This window comes from Parus major, chromosome 3, assembly GCF_001522545.3.
Source record: "Parus major isolate Abel chromosome 3, Parus_major1.1, whole genome shotgun sequence".
NCBI lineage: Eukaryota > Metazoa > Chordata > Aves > Passeriformes > Paridae > Parus > Parus major.
The window spans coordinates 45,954,830-45,978,137 of NC_031770.1; the positions used below are offsets into that span (position 1 = coordinate 45,954,830).

A 23,308-nucleotide genomic window follows, 5' to 3' on the forward strand; every position below is an offset into this window, starting at 1 on the left:
CTATGACTTTTTCAAGTCTTATTTTCCTCTGTGTTTTTGAGATTTAAATGGTGCAGAAACATGACAAATAGCAAAATCCAGCACATTTTCTTCCCAGAACATGTACAGGTAGGACTCCCTCTTCTTTTTACTCAAACAGTATTGGAAATTGGGCAGAAATTCACATAAGTACTCAGAAACACTTATCCTCTAAAATGCTGGAAATAGACAATGGAAAATAATTAAGTGACTTAAAGAACTCAATTAATCAAGCCTTTTCAGATGTTCAAATAGAGTATCATAGTAATGCTGCTATAATGGACAGGCTTTTCAAGGAGCATCGAGTTTGGGGCTATGTAAAGAACCTGATGTTATTTTCTATTAAGTTTTTTATTCATATATTTTTACCTTTATCTAAAGTCAATATGCATTTCTGGATTTTGGTCATGTTTTTCCTGCTGGAAAGGTCTAATGAGCTTCCTTTGACCCTGACTGAGGCACCCTCTGTAAAACAAAGCTTTATACGTTATTACCAGCATTTGTCTGTTCCAAGTAAGTTGCTCCCAACTGAACATTTTCACTCTTTTAACAATTTATTTTTAGGCAAATAGAAAATTAGTCACATAGACTAGTGATTATCCCAAAAACAAGCAATGTTTTCTTCTTTGTCCTGCATATCTCTTCAAAGTTTATTATCTGTCAAATTTTTTTTAAAAAAAAGTTCTAATCTAAAAATGAAATATGTACCAGTTTTTATTCAGGCAATAGAATGAATGAAATCTAATGAAAATCATCTTTGTAAGAAAGTATTACTGTGATATGACTATATTTTCATCCTGTGACTTAATTTGTTTTCTAGTTTTGTGCTACAATAATTGCATCTTTCCAGATCATTTACTAGGTTACTTGTGCAATTACTGGGAATGATCTCTATAGAATTTACAGTATTCTAAATGTTTAATCACAAGGTGTTCATGTTGATGCAGACTACCAGTCAAAATAATAACTACTTGAATTGTGGTCATCTAAAATCTTGCTGTTAGCTTAAAGCATTACTTTGCCCTAGTTTTCATCAGAAACTCTGTGTGTCCTACTTTTAGTCATAGACTCAAAGCTATTGAGCAATAAGGATAATATCTGACTTGAGCCCAGAAGACTGAGAATACCTTTAGCTGTTGGTTTGGGGTTTATTTCATTTTATTCCAAATGAAAATCCACCTTTTTAACGTGTTTTCTAAAAATATTAAAATGGAAATTATAAAAATAGGTCTGAAAAGAGTGCACATAGCAGTTTAATTTCTGCTGAAATAATTCTGCTCATTTTCTTTGCTTGTGCTTTTGGTGTAAAATGATTATGTATGGTGTGGAGAGAAATATTTCCCTCCAAGCCATAAAACCAGCTGTATGTGACAAAGTGCAGTCTTGATGGACAGAATGTTTTACAGCTCTAAGAAAAGAAGTGGCAAAGAGTTCCTTACTCAAAAAAGTGCTGAACTGTATCCTAACATGTTGTTGGGTTGTAGAAAACTGAAAGCTGTCATTTCTGCCATTAATGAACATAACTATTTTAATATAGATTTATCTTAAGTCTTTATCAGACTGAAGAGCATAAAACCTAGTCTATCATAATATATGGGGGATATTGAGTTATTTGTACTGAAAAGAAAAGTTTAGATATTTTGACCTTGTCTTTCTATATGAACTTTTCCACCATTTTTGTTTGTTTTTTTTTAAATCACAGCAAGACCAGCTTTATACTTGGGCTGCAGTTAGCCAACCCACACATTCAACAGATTACATTGAAGGAAGCTTTCCAAGGAGAATTCCATCTGCGTGGCCTCCACCCAAACCTCCAGATGAAGAACAAAGGCTCAAAATTTCAGAAGAAGGTACAGTTCTTGGATCTAGAGAAGATAAATGTGTAGGAGAGGGGAAGCTGCTGTGTTTTAGAGTCTGAAATGTAAACTTAGTATCTTAGCTACTAACAAACACCTGGTTTTGAGAATCTTGGATTAGCACCAGAAATAATGTCAGCTAGTATGAATCTAATAAAAAATCACCAAAAATGTATTCTTTTTGTTAGCAACCAAGATCTGTACCTGGAATCTGTTGAGTAATGGATTTTGCCAGGTGCTGTGATCTTTATTCTTTTCCAGTTTACATACCTTCAAAGCTATGAGATACAAGTTCTTTTTTCTTAAAAATAAGGAAAACTTCAGAAGCTGACTGGTGCTGTACTGAAAGTTATTAGAGTGGTGTAAGGTATTCCTTTGTAGATTCAGCAGTCCTGTGCTGACAGAGGGGTAGGAAAAGTGTATCTGAAAAAATAAAATGAGGGCTTGCTTAGAAAGTCAGTTTGCCCTAAAATTTGTGGGGTTATGCTACCAACTGTTTCTGCAATCTTCATGCTCTTTAAGAGCTTTGTTTACATTGAAAATTAAAACCACGAAAGAAAAATCCTCCCTTGTAGCTGACAGAGAAATTTAAATGAGGATTTCAAGCCTGTTTTCTATTAGTAGTGTTGATCCATAAATACCACAGGTTCTTGGAGGCTTTGCTTTTCATTAGTTAGTGTTCAGCAGCTCTCAATAATGTAGACTGCAGTCATCTCCATACCCTCCATGGAGAGCCACTGGATATTCTCAAATTCCTTTCCATTCAAATTCTCTCATTCCTTTCCATTACTCCTTTTCATTGCTCAGATTTGAAGAGTTGAGTCATTATTTCAGCAGATCTCTTTGTATTGTTTGTAGGCTTTGGGTGGAGTTAATTTCAGATTTGCTTGTCTTGGGGACTTCTCTGCCACTTCCTCTGGAACATAAGCAAAGTATTTCTTACATGCACACCTTTTACCATGGCAACATTTTATTTTTACTGGTATCACTTATTTCAGTGTTCACAGACAAAATAAGTGATGCCAACAAAGTGCAATACTGCTGTATTATTCTGTTTATGCTTGCCTTTTACTGAAGGAATGCTATTGGAGACCATGGAATCCAGTTTTGCATCCATCTGACTGATGCAATTCAGAGTGTGGAACTCTGCAGTGCTGGATACTTGAGCCAGTCCAGTTTTTAACCAAGGATCTCCTGGTTTATCTAGTATTCAATGAAAGTGCTGCCATAAATGCTGTTAGAATTCACTGCCATCTACTCTGAAAGTTGTTTCTCATCTGGGAGACTTAGCTAATGGATGTGTGATCGCAGTATTTATGAACATACTGTGCACTGGAAAAACAAAAGGGTGAATTTCAAATTAAATTATTTTGAGGTTTTAGGCCTGCAGAGGTTGGTGTAAGTCAAAAAGAGTTTAGTTTCTCTAAAATCTGGAAGAATGTTGATAATGTAAAATATTTTGAAATGTAAAGATACACTTAGAATTGTATTTCTGTCAAAAGGACAATACTAATAATTTTTAAATGTATTCATTTTGTATATGATTTTTTTCCATCCTATGTTTTTCTGTCTATTATACCCATTACGTGGATGTAATATGTACAGGACTTGTCTGTTCCTTATCTCAGCTACTGCCCTCTCAGAAAAAAATGAAAAAATTTAAGAAATAGAGTTAGAAATAAAGTAAAAATTGTGTATTAGGAGTATTTCTGAGTTTAATGTAAGTAGCTCTTAAGATGTATTTATTTAAGTTTTGGTGTGATTTTTTCAGTGTAGGGAATGGAGGAAAAGAAGAAGCTATTATTTTGAATACAACTTAGGCAAATTAATAATTTCATTTCTTCAATTGTTCACATGCTTGCTATTTGGAAGAACGTGGAGGTGAGTGATGTGAAAGCTGAGGATAAACACCTTCCTCAAAATTTGTAACTAAATTATTTTGTGTATTTACACATTTGCATTTTGTAGCGGACAAACTTTTTTTAAAAGGTTTAAATTATTATATGCAGGGTAGCTGTATTTTGTTACATATGTAATTATTGCTCTCTGGGTTAAAGAGATATATTAACATTAGAAACACTAGCTCATGATCAAAAACATGCATTTTAGACAAAAGCATTTTTTGAGAGAGGAATGCACCAGGATGTTTTTACAGAATCTTTGTTTTTATTATATATATTAGCATTAGAACAATAGTAGGTCTTCAATCTTTAAGACAAGACAAAATTCTCTAAGGTTTAAGGTAATCCATCCTAGATTAGCAATGTAGTTAATCATCTGTTTAGTATAGTTTGTATTTAATAGTCTTGCTGTATGCTCTGTATTACGTGGAGCATTGCTGGATGTGTGAAGAGTGGTTGGGAGGTTTTGGAGCACTCGGTTTGGTAATGTTGATTCTTGTTTGAGGATTTTTTAGGTTAGTTATTAATTTTAAAACAGACAATTATAAATACATAATATGAATTTGGGTTTAAGCCAGCAACTTACGTTAAAAACATTTTCCATTTCTGGATTCAGTTAAGGTTTAAGACCGATGTGCACGGCACTGATTTTCTATTTGAATACCCAAATCTCTTCCTGCCTCTTCTTATGGCATTTCACTCTACCATTGTCACATCTCAGCACATTGCCTGAATCTAAACTCAACAAGGTATTTGAAATTCAATTATTTGAATTCTTTGCTGATGACACTGTTCTACTTAACATATAGGAAAGGGCAAGTAAACAGTGGAAGTAGAGCCCAGTCATCCCATCTCCCATATGGCTGTTTAACCACTTGTGAAGACATTCAAAGATTATGCAATTTATGCAAAATGAAACAGTCTCAGCCCACTACATACCAGCATGAGTTTACAGCTGAAATCTAAGTTAGTCTCTTAAAAAAAGAAAAAAAGACAAAAAAAAAACCCCAAAAAAATGCTTGATTTGGTTTAAAGGAAAGGTTTCATTTCTCATACAGCACTTTTTTCCTTTCCTGAACCTTTTTTTCCTAACTGTGCTGGTAGTGTTTGGGTTGTTTTTTGTTTTTTTTCATTTTGCTTAACAAAAATGCTTGGTTTGCTGGGAATAGATTGTATTTGCCAAATTTCATCTAACTAACCTTAAAGTTAACTGCTCAGATCACCCTGACTTAAGCTTATATTTAGAATCCTTTTTAGAAGAATAGTATTTCTGAGGTAAAAATAAGCTAGACAATTCTGTCAAATTGCTAAATATTGACCAATACTTAGGAGAGGTTTGTTCCTATTTTCTTAAGTACTTTTATGTAAGGAAAGTGTGCTAATTTGCACGGCAGAAAACATTAAGTGTTGTGGGTGCATGTCTAATACTAGAAAATCGGCATAGAATAAATCTGTTGTGAGCAAAGATCAAATAGATCAAATTGAGAGAACGTTTCTCTCAAGCACAGAGAAATCTAAAATCTAAATGATGAGTTATTTCTTGTTAGGTGAAGCTTATCCACATCCAGGTAAAAAGTTGTGGATTGCTCATTTTCAAGACTTGTGACATAGCTCACACTTGGAATGAAACTGCTTCCTTGTATGTCTTGCTTCCCAACAGCTGGGATTGTCAGAAAGCTGTGAGGAGGCCAGATGTCTAGGAATTACGAGTCCAGAGCCTCTGGTTCACAGCTGCTTCACTCTTTCTGCAAATGGTTGAGAGATTTCCCTGTTGAATAGTAGTACCTTTAAACATATTGCAAGGATGCTACACATATAGTCTCTGGGCAGGTGTAAGAAAAATACTTCTGTTCTTGTTACGTGTAAATAACTGGGCTATGATCAGTAAAGAGGCATCATTAGCAGTAGCTCCTAAACTGATTAAAGATCTTTGCACTGTGGAGTTGCTTGCTGGTTTGTTTTCCTTTTCTGATTATTTCCTGTTGGGAAAGGAAACTGAGACACAGTGTGGTTCTTTAAGGTCAGAAAAGTAATCTGGTTTTAAAATAAGAAAATGATCTAGTTTTGTAGTGTCATATGTTTTGCTCTATTTTTAAGATCTGTATTACTACCTATGTCATTGTGGAGTTTTCAAATTTCTGTGGTAGTGGAAGAAAGGAAAACACAGTTGGCAAGAGTCAACCATTTTAAGGACAGGTAATGGTTGGGATAATTTGGAAATTGGGATAGTTTTCAACTTGACGGTCCTTTCATGAATTTCTTAATGTATATTTCAAAAGATCAGTCAATTATTTTTTTTCTGATTTAAAATCTGTATCTTCTTTTCAAATTCAGAGTTGAAATCTACAGTCCCAGAAACAGAGAAGCAATACGCAGGCAGTGTTCAGCGAGAACAGGTAAGATTCTAACAGAAATGTTCTATCATTTTTTTAAAAAAAGGGCAAAAAGCAGTACTTCTGATATTTTTGAAATAGTTTTGTGTATTAAACGTTCTGTATGAAAAAGCTCCAAAGTGAGGGTACTTTATAAGCTCTATAGTGTACTATGTATACTACTAGGTATAAGGATTGAGGGTTCCTGCCTAAGGTGATTCTTACAAAATGTTATTATCCACTCAAAAATAATGGCTCTAGTAAGGAAACTCAAATGGCTTTAGTAAGGAATAGTTATAAAAGATCTTATAATAATAGCTAATCTACAAAAGTTTATGTAAGTAATAGTGGCAGGGATTTTTTTCTGACTCTCCTCAAGATCATAGCAGAGGTACTATATACACAGGTTTAAAGGGTCATGTTAGACTTAAAAAGGAGCTGATGTAATACTGGGACAGTGGAGAGAATCTGGGTTCGACTTATGCCACAGAAACACAGACTATCTTGGTTTTTTATCATGTCATCATACATGCTGTATTTGTCATTAAAGGTGGTGCAGTTTAATGGGGCTGAGGAATTTCAGATTCTGTTTCCTCAACAGACTTATCTTACTTGTAATTAACACTATTCAGTTTTTCTGGAAGTCATTAGAAGGAAGAAGAAAAACTTTTGGAACCTCTTTTCTTCCTCCTCTGTTTCCCAGCTTGTTTCCCTCATTTCCGCCTTTGGGTTTGTTTTGAGTTTTTTTTACGTTTTTTGTTTCTTTTGGTTTGCTGAGTGCTTTGTTGTTGGTTTTAAGCTTTTTTTTTGTTTGTTTTTGATATTTGCAGGGCTTTTTGTGTTAGTGACAAGACAATGCAAGCATCGCTGTATCAAGCAGCGTTTGTGAAAATGGTGATTTGATTTCCAGGGAAAAATAAGGAATGTGTAGTTAAATACATACTACTGGTCATTAGACTTGCAAATATAATTTGGGCTTGATCAAGTATTTTGTGAGCCATGGCTGGGGAGAGTATGTATATTAACTTTATGGCTTGTCTTGCCAAACAACTTCTAGCTGGTTACCTAAACTTCATAATATGGAACATTTTAATACTGGAGCTCATTAATTAAAATAATATTAAAAAATAATTTTTCACTGCAGTATTATAAGTGTAACCTAAAATATATTTTTCTCATGCTATTCTTATATTCCAGTCATCCAGGTTTCACTAGCAATGGTTTCTAGTATATATTGTGGAAAAGCACATTTTTCCTATATTTACAGAAAGTTATTGCATGTAAGGAGCATATTTAATCAGTCTCTAGTATTATAATTCATTGCAAGAAATGACCTCTATAAATGGTTTTCTTATTGCAAATGTAATTAATTTAAGTAGGTTTATGTATACGTAGTTATTTTACCTATTAAAAAAAGTATTATGGGAATCACTATGAGAATGAAGTTTAATCAGGAGCTCTGGAGCACTGCCTGATTGCTTGAATGGCAATTACTAATAGTTGGGAGCTTTTCTTTATTTTTAGGACTAGCCTGATATGTTGTCCAATTGCTGAATTCCATTTGCTAGTGTTTAGGAGATCCCCATCCCTCTCACTCTGTGGCAATCTCTTATGACAGTAACATGAACTTCCATTCTATGCTATTATTCATCAATGACCTGCAGAGCTAATGGGATCACCTCACTTGCAGAAAGTCATCTCAAGTTTTTGCTGTATTATGTCATCATCATTATTCTGGTTTTATTTTTTTACACTTCTACAGAGTGGAGTTGTTTTTTTTTCTCTTTTGAGGAACAGTATGTGGATAAAATGTTGTCATATGTTTAAATTAAGTCCCCAGCAGTCCAGCATATTCTTATCCCTCAGTGTTTAACTATATCAGTCTATAAAAACATTTTGAAAGTAGAACAGCCATCATGGTTGTAGGTAAATCCTTTACTGCAGTCAGATCATTCTTGGTCTTATTTATACTTTTTTTTTTTTTAAGTGATGAACATGCTTCTATTAGAGATATGCCCTCTTTTGTTGTCTAGTTTTAATTTCTGTAAAAAGGATACATTGGTTGAATTTAGTCTAGTAGTTTATTTTTCTCTTTTTCTTTTAATACATAAATAAAAGAGAGCTCTTGTTTAAAATTTGAAATCATCAGCTGAATCTTATCACAGACTTCTTCCCTCTCCTTTCTCTGGGAAAAGACATTCCCACATACTACAAATATAATTGGAGATTATTGGCCAGAACACAGTTATAATATGATGTGCTGATAAATTATCTCAGTTATGATAAACGGCTAACTAAAATAATCAGAATAATTTTAAATTTAAGGCACAAGTAGTACAGCCTGGATTCTATATTTTCTTCTCACTTGAAGGGACTTCTTAATTTATATATCCTCTACATTTCCTTATCTTTATAATACTATATATGTGTGAGGTATTTTACATGCATGTTTTACAGAAAAATTTACAAAAACAATTTCTGAAAGTTTTTTAAGGGTTTTATTGAGTCCAAAATATCTTTTTTTTTTTCAAAATTACAGCTAAAAAAAAATGAGGAAATGGGGATGTGCTTGCTTTTTAGTACAGGAATTGTTAACCAGTGGAAAAATAAGAAAAAATTGGCAGCCATTTCAAGTCCTGGTTTTGAAATGCCAAATAGCAAGGATGTCTGCTTAGTCTTCCCAGTACGAACAGAGAAAGTTTTGTTAGGCTTAACTCCTTTAGTGAAAGAAGAAGAGAAAAATGGGGTGCCCTAATTTAGGAAATCCAGCTTCAAACCTGATCATTAAATTTGACAGCAGTACTTTTCGCAAGAGCCAATTTCTGTTCTGTTTGTACCCCTGATCTTTTGCACTGTCCTTGCAATTTTCCTTACATTTAATTCGCTTTTCAGAGCTGCTTGATTTTGTTTGCACAGCAGGTAAGAATAGATCCTTAGAAAAAAGATGAAAGGGAAAAAAAAAATCCTTTAATTGTAAAATGAGTACATGTAAACTAGGTGTTGTTAGTAGTGAGACATCACAGACCAGAAAGCTAAAATTGTTTGAAAGGCACTTAAAAGCATTATTTTATACACCATATTATAAAATTATTTTAAATTTCTATTTTTGATCATTTGTGATGAGAGTCTATTCTTTGGACCACACAATTTTAAAAACAAAGTTCTTGTTACATTTATTTAATTGTCAGCATCTAGATATAATGAATACTTCATGCCTGGTCCCTGCAATCCCACCTCAGGAGAGGAGGTTTTGACAGACTGTTGCAGTCTCTAGCAGTTTGGTTATAAGATAGTTTACACTGACTATTTATGCTGTATTTACATCAGAAAAGCTTGTCATCAAAAAATTCTTATGCTCACAACGTCTTAGTTTGGTTTGGTTCACCACATTTTACCCAGCAAATAAATCCTCAACCAAAATTATATGCCTTTTTGGCAATTCCAAGTACTTCCACTGGTACTAAAACCAGACAAAATTTTGGCAGTTCTGAGGTGCTGAAAATGGGTTTCTACTGCATAATCTATTGGTGCATTTTCCAACAATATCATAGGGGAACAGTGCTAATCTTAAAAAACTGTATTGCAAGCCAGGTTTTGCCACCTTGAAGATACTTTCTGCTTTATAAAACCAGATCCATGGAGTGTATATTTAGAATATTCCTAACCACTCCACTTTACTGGCAGCTCCTCTCTCACCAGGGACCTTTCTTCTTAAACTAGTTTTTGACTATGACTTATTATAATTTCTTAGGGCAGTAGCTTAGTGATATTAGAAATGTTCCAATTTTGACACCTAGTAATACAAGAAAAAAGGTTCTGAAATCCTTTAAGATAAATACATAATCAGTCTGTTTAGAAACTATAGAACATTGGTAGGACTGGAATTTACTTTTCATTATTATAAAATGTCACTGCTAGAATTTGTCTCAGAAACATGCATGCTGCCCAAAGCTCTCTCTTAAAAGAAATTTCAGAGATTATTTTTTATAGATAAGATAAAGACGATAGATGAAAGATTAGTCTGAAATGGTGAAATACAGAAAATAATTTTCAAAAGGGGAGATGTTATAAACCTGCATTAGACTGTTGCAACACTAGTAGTCTGGTATAAAACTTGTTTTATTTTTGTTTTACATGGTTTTAGTCAGCACAAAGACCAACTGTGTAGGCAAGAATAGTGAACCACAGGCTTCCACAGGAACCTGAGGAAAACTGGGGACTCTTCCCCTCTTGGCTCACAAATAGCTCTGTGACAGTGGCACTTTTAACACTGCCTGATTTTGCATGTTTTTTCTTGAGATAATTATTAAGGAAAAAAACCTGTGAAGAAGTGGCGCTCCCCTTCAATCCTTTTGCTGTTTGACAGGTTGCTTTTTGTAAGGGGGAGGAGAAGGCTTGAGGAAGCAGTGAACAGTCACTGTAAAACAATTCCTTTCCTACAAAGATATGACAACCAGAGTCCTAGATTTCAGCACAGAAAAATAAGTTATATAGTTGGGTAAAAAAAAAAAAATCAAACCAAAAAACTGTATGACATATTCAAAAGGATCTACTATATGCAGTTGTCTCATTGAGGAAATAAAGGATTAAGAGAGAAGCAAATGTTTTTGTATGCTTCCATATGAATCAAATGATAGTGAATAGAATTGTATATCTTCTTTTAAGAACTGTACCAATGTAAACTTTCTGCAAAACCATGTCAGCATACCCAAATTTTAGAGAACAAAAATTTAAGAAAATTCAGAAGTATGTATCTGTGGTTTTTTATCTTGCAAAAATAAGCCTAGATTTTTAATATGTGATATGGAGGAACTTACATTATAATTGTAGGTCCAATGTTAGAATTCCAATATGTTAGCTTTAAGCAGATGAATTTCAGGAAGCATATGCAGATAGATAGTGTTTTCTTGTTAGCATTCAGAGTATATGATGTTTTATCAGAAATGTACAGCAAAGAAACCAAGTTTGTAGGAAATGAGGAGCTACAAACCCGGCAGGCGACTTTACTGCCAGGGTCATAGGAACTGCTGAAATGTAGAGTGTTTTGCTCAGGCAGTAAAGGAGAATTTAACTTTGTGGAAATCCAGGACAAGTTAGGTGCAAGTCAAGTATTTTATGTTCATGAAACATAATTTTTATGCAAAGGTTTTATTGATAGAATTCTTAGATTCTTAATATTTGAAGTTACTTTTCAGTTCAAACATGCTGCCATTTTCAAGTTTATTTTTTTGATTTGTTCCCAGAAAATCTTACAAGCACAAATAGATTTCCTAAAGCTGTAGCAGATAAATTAACTAAACTTCTTGAAATACGAAGTGAGATTCTCTGAGACATTAACATAGCTTAAGCAGAGACTGTCTGTTCATTCTGCGCTGCGTCCTACACGGCTAGTAGCCGCTTTGTAATTAAATACTGTCATCTGATACTGTTGGAGTTTCTTAGGCTATGAAAGAAGGATGAGAAGACAAATAGAAATATTAGAAATGAATGTTAGAAGTACTATATTTAAGAGAATCTGAAGGACCACCTGAAGAAGTCTGCCCAGTTCCCCACTAGATGGCAGTTCAGTATTTTTGACCGGCCCCGCAAGGCACTGGCAAGTCACTCCCGGGCGGTCCTGCAGACACCCTACAGCGGGAATTTAATAATTTATTTTTATTTTTATTTTGTCCCAGTCAAAGGAGTTGCTTTCTTCTAATTAATAAGTTAGCCTGTAGAATATGCATACACTTGGTCTCTTAAATCTAACCAAGGTTTAGCAACCTGAGCATCTCTCTAAGTAGATCTCTACCCTCCCTTGAAACAATAAATATTTAGAAAGCATTGTTCAGTTACTATTTAGTTGTCTTTCCTTTCACTGGTTTGAAAAACAACATTTTCTTTGGTCTACCAACCTTCTGGATGACTGCCTTCGAAGTGATAGTTAAAAAATTATCAATGAATTATCATAATTTAAATAGAGAGATCAATATTCTGTGAAGATGAAATTTGTTTCTTCAACCACAAGAACCCATTTTCTATTTAGTTCTGATGAGGCAGAAGTTTAACAAAACAAAAGGGAAAAAATTGCATTGGACATAATTAATTCACTTATATATAGAGTACAAATCTACAGACTAAATGAAAATACAGGAGTATAGAATGTCATGCCTGTGTGGTAGAAAAATGTAAGCAGTTAATTCTCAGAACAAACATTAGTATTTTGTATTATATCCAGACTTCACAATACTTGGATTGACTTCTGTTATTTTGCTTGAAGGCAGTGTTTGCCTCTTTAAAAGAAACAATACATTTTATTATTTTCAGTGGAGTTACAATAACACATTTTTGAGCTCTTCCTCCTAGTCATGGTGAGACTAAAATTTGTTTTTTCAATTCTGTGTTCTTAATGTTAATGTCAGGATTAAGTTTTACTTCTGTGCTCATTTTAGTTTCAAAGGTTCTTTATTCTGTTTTTCCACTTTTATTGTGACAGCCATATATCATAGGTCTGAAACACATAAAAATCATAGCACGGTTCAGGGTTGAGTGGACATTAGGAGGTCATGATGTACAAACCCTTTTCCACTGACATCCTCCTCCAAGCAAGGTCAGCTTAGATGTTTGGTGGGTTTTCTCAGGACTTTGCTCATCTCTGAGTATGGGTATGAGGTAATTGTAATTTGTATTTCCTGCTTTGCCCAGTCAGTGGTAAAATGGTAAGTGTGCTCTGTTTCTGATGCATTGTTTTGGTAACAGCTAAAAGAGATGAAAATGCATGCTCTAAAAACCTGTATTTCCTGTGAGTTACTCCTAATTCAAGTCCTTTTAGACATTGATTAAAACTCTCAAGAAACTGTGAGTCCAGTTCTTGTGATTAATCTCATTTCACTGTTTCTTCATCACAGACTTTTATGCAAATGTATATTAATAACAACAGTAATAATAATATAGATTTTGCATCCTCTAATCATAATGGGCATTCTCTTTTTTTCCACTTTGGCTATGCTTTATACTTAGACAAAGACAGGGGTTTGTGTCATTTTAGGTACAAATTCTTGGAAATGTAGCACCAACCCTAGGTTTTGGGCAATGATTTATGGGGGAAAAGGAGAACGAAAGTAAAACTGAGGAAATAATTTATTTTAACAAGAATTATTTGGCAATACTTTAAATCCTTGGCTATAACGTGAGAGACTTTCACTTCTTGAGAAAGGAGAACTATGGGATAGGGACTGTATAGAAAGAATTTTTACTTTTCTATCTGTGTTTGATGCTAAACATTAATATATTTCATCTCTTGCCTTTTACAGTGAGTTTCTTATAAAATAACAGCAGAGTATGGTAACTTCCCTTAGGGAGCAGTGAATGGAAATGCATTATATCTATATATGTGTTGAGAATTCTGTTTAAGTTGTTTACTCTCTTGTCTTCTGACTGCTCATTGGTTTTACTCATGAAAATAAATAAGTTGAGGTAGTGCTCATGCCATCTATGCATTCCTTGTTAGAGCAAAATTTATGAGCTGTGTGCATGAATTGCTAAAATGCAATTTTTTTTTCATAAATTCTCTAAATCAGAAATCCTATTTCAGATGAAAATCTGTAAACTCCTTTTATACCAAAATATGATTTGTACTGTAAGTTCCACTATTTACATATGAAATTTCTCTCCTCTTTTGGAGAGCAGTGAAAACAGATTTTGTTTGTTCAGTGGTAACATCCCATACTTGGATTATGTAGAATATTTCTGGTATTATAGCATTCACTTTTCAAGCTTTTTTAAAAATAATTCCACAGAATGATTGAAATTGAGGAGAACAGATACAGAAATACAGGAAAGCAATTTGAAAAAGTGTATATGTGTAAGTCTGTGTGTGTATATACATATCAGTATGTGAAAAGAAATCTTCTTGTGACATTCCTAGCAGGACATTTAATTTAGCAAGTGGACTTAACCTATTTGAGAGACCTCCTCCACTCAAAAGTGAGAACTGTTTCAAGTTCTTCTTATATTTCTCTTGGCATTAAATATCAGGTGCTACCTTTTAGTGGTGTAGATCCTGAGATTTTCCACAGGACCCTCTGTGTAGAAGGGAGATAAGAAATGCTTTTCCTAGTAAAAATAAATATCCATTTAACAGAAATACCTTAAATAATTTGAAAACAAAAAAAAAATAAATAAAAATTATATACTGCCAAGCCCGAATGAGAACTAAAAAGTAAGGCTGAGAATCGTTTCTACTTTTTGGATACAAGACACAGTAACTGGTTTATCTTCTACTTACATTTAGATCAAAAGTTACCATTACATTTTCCATCTTAAGTTGATATAAATAAAAGCAGTAAAATCACTTTTTCTCCTTCTCTGTATTTTGAATACCTGTTTTTCTTTGTATTTATTCTTTAGAGAACAAGCCCAAAACTATTCATAAAAACTAACTCACATATTCCAGAATGTGTAATTGCTCCTTATGATTATTCAACTTTTTCTAAATATACAAATGGGGTTTTTTTCTAATGTCCATAATACCAGAAAGATTTTAGTTAACTTCTCAATACCTAAATCTCATTTTTGATTACTTGATTTTGATTCACTGTTTTTAAGGTTCTTTCACTCAGTGATACAGCTTTGTTCTTAATGTAGCTTTCACACTTTTAAAGAGTTAAAGAAGGTGAGAGACTTTCAGGCCCCTGCCTTCAGCATGTTCATGGATACATTTGTGAAGGCTCGCATTCCATTTCTCCAGACCTTTTCTGTTGTAAGTAGTAGGATAATTTATATCTACAAAGATTTATTCTGGATATTTTTTGCTGCTTACTCTCTGTTGGAAGCTTAAGACAAAAGCAACATGTGAGCCTCCCATTCTGTGGTCTGGCTGAACTCTTGGATGAAAAGGCCAAGTACTGTGTAAGAAGTATCATACTCTGGACAGTTGATTATCAGGATGTGGCAAAGTTCATCTGGAAAATCATTACCTTTCTTTGATCTTCCCTACTACACACTAAAGGCATTCCAAGCCCTTCAAATGTAAAGTATTAATGTTCACATTTTGGCTTCTAGAATCTATATTGTTATTTCTACCATAAAAGCTTACAATTGTTGCCTATAAAGAGCACTAAAGTAAGAATAGAATTAGTTTGCACAGTGACTGCTTTCCAGGTTGCTGGTCAGTTTCAAGTGGAATTGAAAATCAGGGAAAGGTCTGGTGTGAAAAGGTTTAACACCTTTCTCTTATATGTCAATGCAGGAATATTGAAGGTGTGCCAGATTTTCTATTTTAGCAGAGGGATGAATTGTTGCCTTGGCCTGGATACACAGGAAAACTAACCAAACACTTTAGTATCATAGTTGAAATACTTTAGAACAAACACAGGTGACAGAAGAAAGGAAGCAATTCATCATGTGTTAGGCATTTCAGTAAGCAATCTAATACCGAGGTGAAAATAAATCCAGACAGTTTTTATCCCAACTTTTAAGGAAATCCGTGACTTTTAAGGTACCTGTTGGTTATGGACTGCTGACATAAGTGTCTAGGTTCTAGCTATCTTTTCATCTGCACTAGAAGTCTCTTTGCAATCCACAGCACAATAAATAAGACACCAGAAACAGGTAACATAAAGTTGTATTAAAATTAATAAAGTTCAACTTTTTTTTCAATATCCAGTCTTATTTTACATACCTTTTATTTACACTGGATGAGTGATAGAACAGTTAAATGAACTTCTGAGATACGCTATGATTAAGCTATAATATAATATAATTAAGCTATGTGGAAAGGTAAACCCTTTTTGAAGTCTTACTTATTGCTGTATTGTTGCATGCCTCTCCAAGAATGAAATTTCATCTAGGCCAGGACAGAAACCTTCAAGATTTGAGAGGGACTTCTTGATTGTTTTTTCAGCCTGTCCTGTGCTAGTCAGGACATTGCTCATTGCACATGGAACATGCACAGCCTGTTTGGGGAATGCTGGGGACTGTTCTATAGCCACACACTTCTGAGCGTATTTTTTTCCTGCTCACTCTTTCATACTCAAGCCACCAGGATAAAGCAAGGGTTAAGCTTCCACAAGTGTTATTTGGGAAGGTTTAAAGTAATACTCTGTAATACTACAGTAATTAAACTTGACTTCTGTGCATCTCTTAGGGTGGTCAGGGGTTCTGTGGGATTTTATTTTACCTTGTCTTGTCTGTAGCCTACGAAAATTCTTTTGAGGTTTCTATTGTAGTAAAACCTGGGGATAACCTAAGGTTATTTTCCAACAAAGTTATCAGTTACACCTTCAAGAGAGAAAATGCTCTCAATCTTTGATGTATCTCAAGTTGATTATTTATTAAAACGGGTACTGTAAAGAACTGAGATCTTATCCTCAGAAATATGCTTAGCTCAGGGATAAGGAATTCAAACTGTTCAGGAACAGAAACTTCAAGAAACTCAGCTCTTTTTTCCTCTGACTTTCAGCTTTCCAAGTCAGCATTTGCAAAGCATTCATCTTTCTTCAAAGGTTTATGTTCCCTGTTGATTCTGTGTTTGTTTATTTGAACTATCTGAATTTCAGTAATTATTGATCTCTGCATTTAATGGTTTGGGTTCCTTTTGTCACACCTGATGGGTTATTACAAAACCACTAGGTTGATTAGATATGTCCCAGCTCTTTAGGACAAGAAGAGCTACCTAGTCTATTGCCAGCAAAGTGAAGACTGGTATAACCCATCTGTTGCAATGTGTCATTGAGTGGGAGAGTAGATCACGCTTACCAAATAAGTTTTATGACTTTGGGCAGGGCAATGCACTACACTGTTTTTGTTTCAGGGCTTGCTTGTTTGCTGTTATGTTGGGGAGCTCTGCATCGTTTCCTTGTGCTTGTAGGAAGAAAAATGGACTATTGTGAAAATGTGTACTGCTTGTTCCCGTATGTGCGATTTCAGAATAGTAAAAGCTGCTCTCAAAAAGATTTAATTGGGTAGTCTGAGGAAGAAACTAGTATCCAAAACTAATTCTACTTCAGCAGTTCTCCCTGATGCTATTGGCAAGTTTGCCAACCTTTGACTCAACTTCTACTGCTGTAAAAATAAAATGCTGCAATGGGCCTTGACATTAAGTGAAATGTGAGAATTAATTAGATGGATGCTATTTTGTTTGAATGCAAATCAAGTCTCCAGCAGTACTTCTCATTTGCCAATTACTGTAGCACTAAAAATGCCTGTTAAATGTTGTGTCTCCTTTTCTTAAGGTTGATCTGCAGTTGCAAGAAGTAGCTTTGAGAATGAGACAGCTTTAAAGAGAGAAACCTGAATAGAGATCACATTTCTCTGACTGAATTAAATTCTTACTGTGGCTCTACTTTGTGCCATTCGGTGAGCGTGCGCGTTCAAAAATTCACTTCGCGTAGAAAAGAGGCATTTATTAACAGAGCAGTTGGAAAGAGCATCCTTCCAAGTTCCTGTGCACTGCTAGTACCACCAAGTGCTCCCAGGCACACTTTTACTAGAAGACCTGATGGGCCGTGTTTTGCCATCTTAATCCTGTTTAACAACTGTATGCTTCTATTTCCTGTGTGCTCTTGCAACTAGGTAGCAGCACAGACTCTGATTCATCAATTGTGATGTAGAGAAACTTAAAGTCAAGTTTCTTGGCAAAAAAAAAAGAAATCAAAGCAAATATAATCCTATAATTTAAATATAAGTTCCATCCAGAGAGGAAATTTCATGACACTAAGTGACAAATTGCTGAAAGTTATCAAATTACTGATGCGACTTTTTGACTTGTAATAGTATAAGGTATTAACTTCTAAAACGAAACTGTAATATGTCTTTATTTTTCAAATATGTCAAAATTACCAGTAAGAGCCGTCGTTATGTTTATTTTTAAAAAAGATACATTATGGCTGTTCATAAAGCATATAAGTGAATGAAAGCTGAGATAGATATAGACAAATATATTATACAGACCCACATGCATGTATGTCTACATATACACATAGACTAGGGATAGCTTTTACAGATGTGGGGTTTTTTTCTTTAGTTTAGATACAGAAGTGTCCATAGGTTTCAGTCACTCATCTGAGAAGCTAGGTTGTCAACTTTGTAGCAGGAGGTAGCTGCAATCTGCTGTTTTACATGTTTGAAGATCCTGGACGTGCTCTGTCTATATAGATCAGCTTTATGCTGGACACATGAAATGCACATGTGGAAAACATGACAAGATTGGAATGAATTGTATGTAATGTACATGTGCAGATCCAGGTGTACAACCTTTAGCCAGTAAAGCAAATATTACCAGATCCGTGTACAAACAATCCTAGCAGTGCGACCCAAAGAGATCAGTCCCAGACTGAGCATTCAACTCGTTGCACATGGAACACGTACAGCCTGTTTGAGAAATGCTGTGCACTGTTCTATAGCCACACACCTCTGAAATGTTTTTTCCTGCTCACTCTTTCATACTCAAGCCACCAGGATAAAGCAAGGGTTAAGCTTCCACCTTTCTTTCTTTCTTTACAGAAAGAAGACTGTTCCACAGTACCTGGGTCCTGGGTAAGAACTCTAGGCAAGACAGAGTTTCCTCATATCTCTTTTAAACCCCATAGGTTTCTGCTGTGGAATTGTGCTCTGGATTGAAAATGAAATTTCTTTTCATTATGTGTGGGTTTTTTAATCTCAGTCTTCTGGTCCTTGTCAACAGCTTTTGACCATCCTTTACATGTATGAAAAATTAAGTATTCTCTTGCTTATTCTCTAAGGAAATTGTAGAATTTTCATTTCTGATTGGATTTATATAGTTTGGTTTCCTTCTTTGTTGAGGACAGATGAAGCATTCTATGACTTAGGTTTGTTTGATAAGCCCCTTCAGATCTAGAGGTCGACTTTAAACTAGAACAAAGGCAAAAATCCAATTAAACTGCTCTGAGGGTATCTTAAAAGTCTAAATGAAACATACCCCTGTCTAAAATAATTACTGAAACACATAAATACTGGGGCTGTGTTTTGTTTTGCTTTTGGTTTCCTTGTTTTTTAGACCAAATAAATTTAAGTACATCATATCCTCTGGATAAATATCTCCTCATTCACATCAAAGTCTTGTTTGTTCATACTAGTGCTGTTTCTATGAAAACCTGGATATGTTGGTGATTGTTAGGTATAACATGATAGGAAATCACCAGCTTGTTTGAAATGCCGTATCTTGAGGACAGCAAAAACACTGCTTCTTAGGTCATGGCTAAACAGCCCCTTTAATTCATCAGTGCATTTTCATTTCTTGTCTGAATTGCTAATTCATATCACTTGATATGATTGCTTATTTTAAAAAAAAAACTTGAAAAACTAGTTATTCTCTTGAATGAAATTTCATTATCTGCAGGGTAAATTGTATTGTAGAACAGTGAATTCTAGGTTTTTCCTGCAGCGAACATTGAATTACAGTATTCGAGAACTACTTTGTCTTGTTAAAAGTTGAAACTAATCTCCTGAGTAAAAGAGTGTTTAAAACAGTGAACTGTTCTGAGATCAGCCATTTTTAAGGTAAATCTCTTCAGAGCCATTGAATATTGTGCTTAATCCTGCTGGCTGCAGTTTGTTTATGGCAGAAATGAATTTACTGTATCCCTTATAAAACCTTTGTGGAGTGTTCTTACAGTTTAAAATGGGAGCTGATGAGAATTACAGTCTGGGGAAACTGGATTTGGTCTCAGCTGAAAACTGGTGTGTGGCCTTAATAATCCTAGCAACACATTTCCTTTGATAGTGTTGCCTTTTGAAGAACTGATAGGCATTATTGTATTTGCAGGTGACTGGTAGGGGGATAAGAGCAGATGAAACAAAGGGATAAGCAATATTCTATTCCTCCTTTATTAAGAAATTCTTCAACAGAACTGTTGCTGCTATGAAGTACTGAGTTATTAAAGAAAACTGAGTAATATCTAATGGAAATGTCTTTCTCAGCCTTTTTTCTTATTATTATACTGTTTGTTATTATGTCTGTGTTAACTCCTTCACTATTCATTGTTTCATGTTCCTTTCTCTGTTTTACATTTTTCATCAACCTGATGTAAGGAGAGCTAGTTAGAATACATAAATTTTGGTTCAAACTGCTGCTCCAGAAAGTTCAAACAATCTAAGAGATTAATAATCTCTTAGCACCTCAAAACAATAATCTCAATAACCTCAAAAATAATCTCAATAAGCACCAGTATCATTTTTTGATAATGGTGCTTCAAAATCAAACAATAATTGATTTAAATGTTGCTGTTTTACTTCTGGAATTGCTTTAGGAAAACTAAGAAATTCTAAGATAAATAAGAAATTGAAATTTTATGTCTGAAAACCAATTGTGTGCAGAAACATTTTTAAGTATTATTGAAAATTATATTTTATTAATAATCCCCAGATCAACATTATAAATTTCTTTTCCAGGAAAAGCAAAAAAATGTTTCAATAGTTTCATGTGTCAAAAGATGAGAAAAACATCTTTTATTTTCTTGAAACAAATCAAGGCAATTGGTGTAACAAATATTATATGTTTATTTGTAGGCCTCTATACAAATCCTATAATCTGAATAGTTGAAATATTTCCTATTAAGCAAGCCTGTGGTCTCATTTGAGATGCATTTGATTTGGTAAAAGAGAATAAAAAGGCACTAAACAGGTTGCTGTAATCACCTGTGAAGCCTGTTGCATGGCCAACCTAGTTCAACTAAATACTTGAAATGCTGGCTAATATTTTAAATTGAAAGAGAAAACAAAAGTACTAAAAAGTAAATGTAAGCAGCTAAAAAATAATTTCTTTATTAGTAGATTTTTTTGTTGTTGTTGTAAGGTCATGGCTATCTCTTGTTCATCAATCTTGAATAAGCACAAATGACACTTCTGTTGGCAGGTCTGGATGAAAGCACATATCCATTAAATTTTGTACAGTTTGTTACAGGTATTTCTTTAAAAATATAGGAATTAATGTGCATTTAAGGTTTAGGTTCCTCTACTCAGTCTACAGCAGGCAGGATAAGATGCTTTAGAGAAAGAGAGAAAAAATGTGACACCTGTCAAATACAGAATAACCATTCCAGGCAGGAATCTTTGCTATAACGGTCTGTAGCTTGGCAGAGTTAGAAATTTGGGGTAGGACGGAAGCTCTCCCTTAGTTTTTTCTTGCTTCTTTTCTTCCCTAGTCATGCTGGCTGGAGAAAAGCAGAATTATTCTGTTCTGAGATTCAGCTGTTTTCCAAAAGACAGCTTTTGTAGTGTTCTGCGTTCCTGATTTGTGTTGTATCACTAAGGTGTATATTGAAATACAGCGGTCAATACTATGCTGAGTCCATTATGCATGGCGCATCCCTTTAAAGAACCACTTAGCATTTTTTCAATTAACACAATTAAAGTAGTGCTCAGCCCTCCCATCACCATCTCTTCATATCCACGTGCAGGCAAATGCTTGCAGTATTTGTGCTTGGCAGCTGGTTGTTTTCTCAGTCAGGGAATTTGCAGGGAGGGAGGGGTTGCTACTGATTTTTGCTTTTGACAAGTATAATTACAGTCTAAAATATGCTTATACTGATGAAGGTAGTGTCATACTGAAGTAAGTAAATTTCCTAAACTGTCTTCTTCCACTTAAAATGGAGCTAGCCAAAATGATTCCTCACTTTATAAAGCCTTGGTATAACCAGCTTAATTTTGAACCTCTAGAATAGTAGTATTCTTGATCTAATATTCTTGATCTAAATTTAATTTTTTATATGGTGATGAATGGTATTCTCTTTTGAGCTTATTATTTGTTTTCTTTGAAAGGAGGATTTTGAGGTGAAATCTGAGGAGCGTGCCAGTGTCATCCAGCAACTTGAGCAAACTATTGAGGATCTGAGGACAAAAATTGCAGAACTAGAGAAACAGTTCCCTGCTGCAGAGGTACAGACTGCTGGGAGGGAGCAGGAAAATGATCACGCACATGCAGACTCTGGGGAACTCGGCAGTGTGACTCTTCAAAGGAATGAAGAGGAGACCACACCCAGGACTGTGTCACAGGCGAGATCCGTACAAACATCACCAACAGAGGATTATTTAACACATACAATGCCTTCAGCCAGTGCACTGCCACAGCCACCCCCACCACCGCACTTAGAAGGGGGCAAAACTGAAGGGCCTACTCAGAAATTGCCAGCTCTAGAACTACAGCCCACATTTTGTTCTGAAATCTCCTTAATTCTGTCACCGAAGCTAATCTCAGTGCCATTGGATGCAAGCCAATCAGTACAGAGTAAACCGCAGTCACCTCTTCCAGGACCCAAAGTTGATTTGTCCCTTGCATTTGAAGGAGAGACTGCAATGTCAGTTTCCCAACAGCCTCTAAGTACTGTAGATGTAACTTGTAGTGAACATCCCCCTTCCTTGCCCTCAGAGCCCACATGTAGCATTCCCCTATCACTGCCAGTGACTGAACAGGCTGCCTCCCTGTCTGGAGCACATGGCCATTCCTTTGTTACTCCCATGTCTACGGCAGGATTGCCACTGCCACCACCCCTGCCTGGCTCAGGACTCCCTTCTTCTGCTGTCTCAGCAGTGACACATCTGGACCACTCTTTCCCAGGCTCCATGATGTCACCTGTCCCTCCTCCTCCACATTTGCCAAGTGGGGAGATACCAGTGCCGCCTCCAGCTCATCTCCTCTCATGTCCTGGATTCCCTCCACCACCTCTACCACCACCTTTGCCTGGAGCAGGAGTCCCATCTCCTCTGCCCAGTTGGGGTATTCCACCTCCCCCTCCACCACCACCTTTACCTGGAGCTGGTGTCCCTCCTCCACCGCCTCCTCTGCCTGGCCTGGGATTGCCACCCCCAGCACCACCGCTTCCTGGAGCAGGACTGCCACCACCTCCCCCACCTCTGCCTGGAGGGAGCATTCCACCCCCTCCTCCTCCACCACCTCCTCTGCCTGGTGCAGCTGTACCCCCTCCTCCACCCCTGCCTGGTGCAGCTGTACCCCCACCACCTCCTCCACCACCTCTACCTGGTGTAGGTGTGCCCCCTCCTCCTCCACCACCTCCTCTGCCTGGTGTAGCTGTGCCCCCTCCACCACCTCTGCCTGGTGTAGCTGTGCCCCCTCCACCACCACCTCTGCCTGGTGTAGCTGTGCCCCCTCCTCCACCACCTCTGCCTGGTGTAGCTGTGCCCCCTCCACCACCTCTGCCTGGTG

At 35.7% G+C, this 23,308-nt stretch overlaps 1 protein-coding gene across 1 annotated transcript in view; it reads left to right on the forward strand.

Moving 5' to 3' along the window:
• Positions 1-23,308, forward strand: part of FMN2 (formin 2) — a 154,099-nt gene that overhangs the window by 28,298 nt on the left and 102,493 nt on the right. Inside the window, exons 3-5 of the mRNA XM_033512685.1 lie at positions 1,721-1,868; positions 6,110-6,171; positions 21,907-23,306. Coding sequence (XP_033368576.1) covers positions 1,721-1,868; positions 6,110-6,171; positions 21,907-23,306 — 1,610 coding nt within the window. The remainder of the gene's footprint in view (positions 1-1,720; positions 1,869-6,109; positions 6,172-21,906; positions 23,307-23,308) is intronic.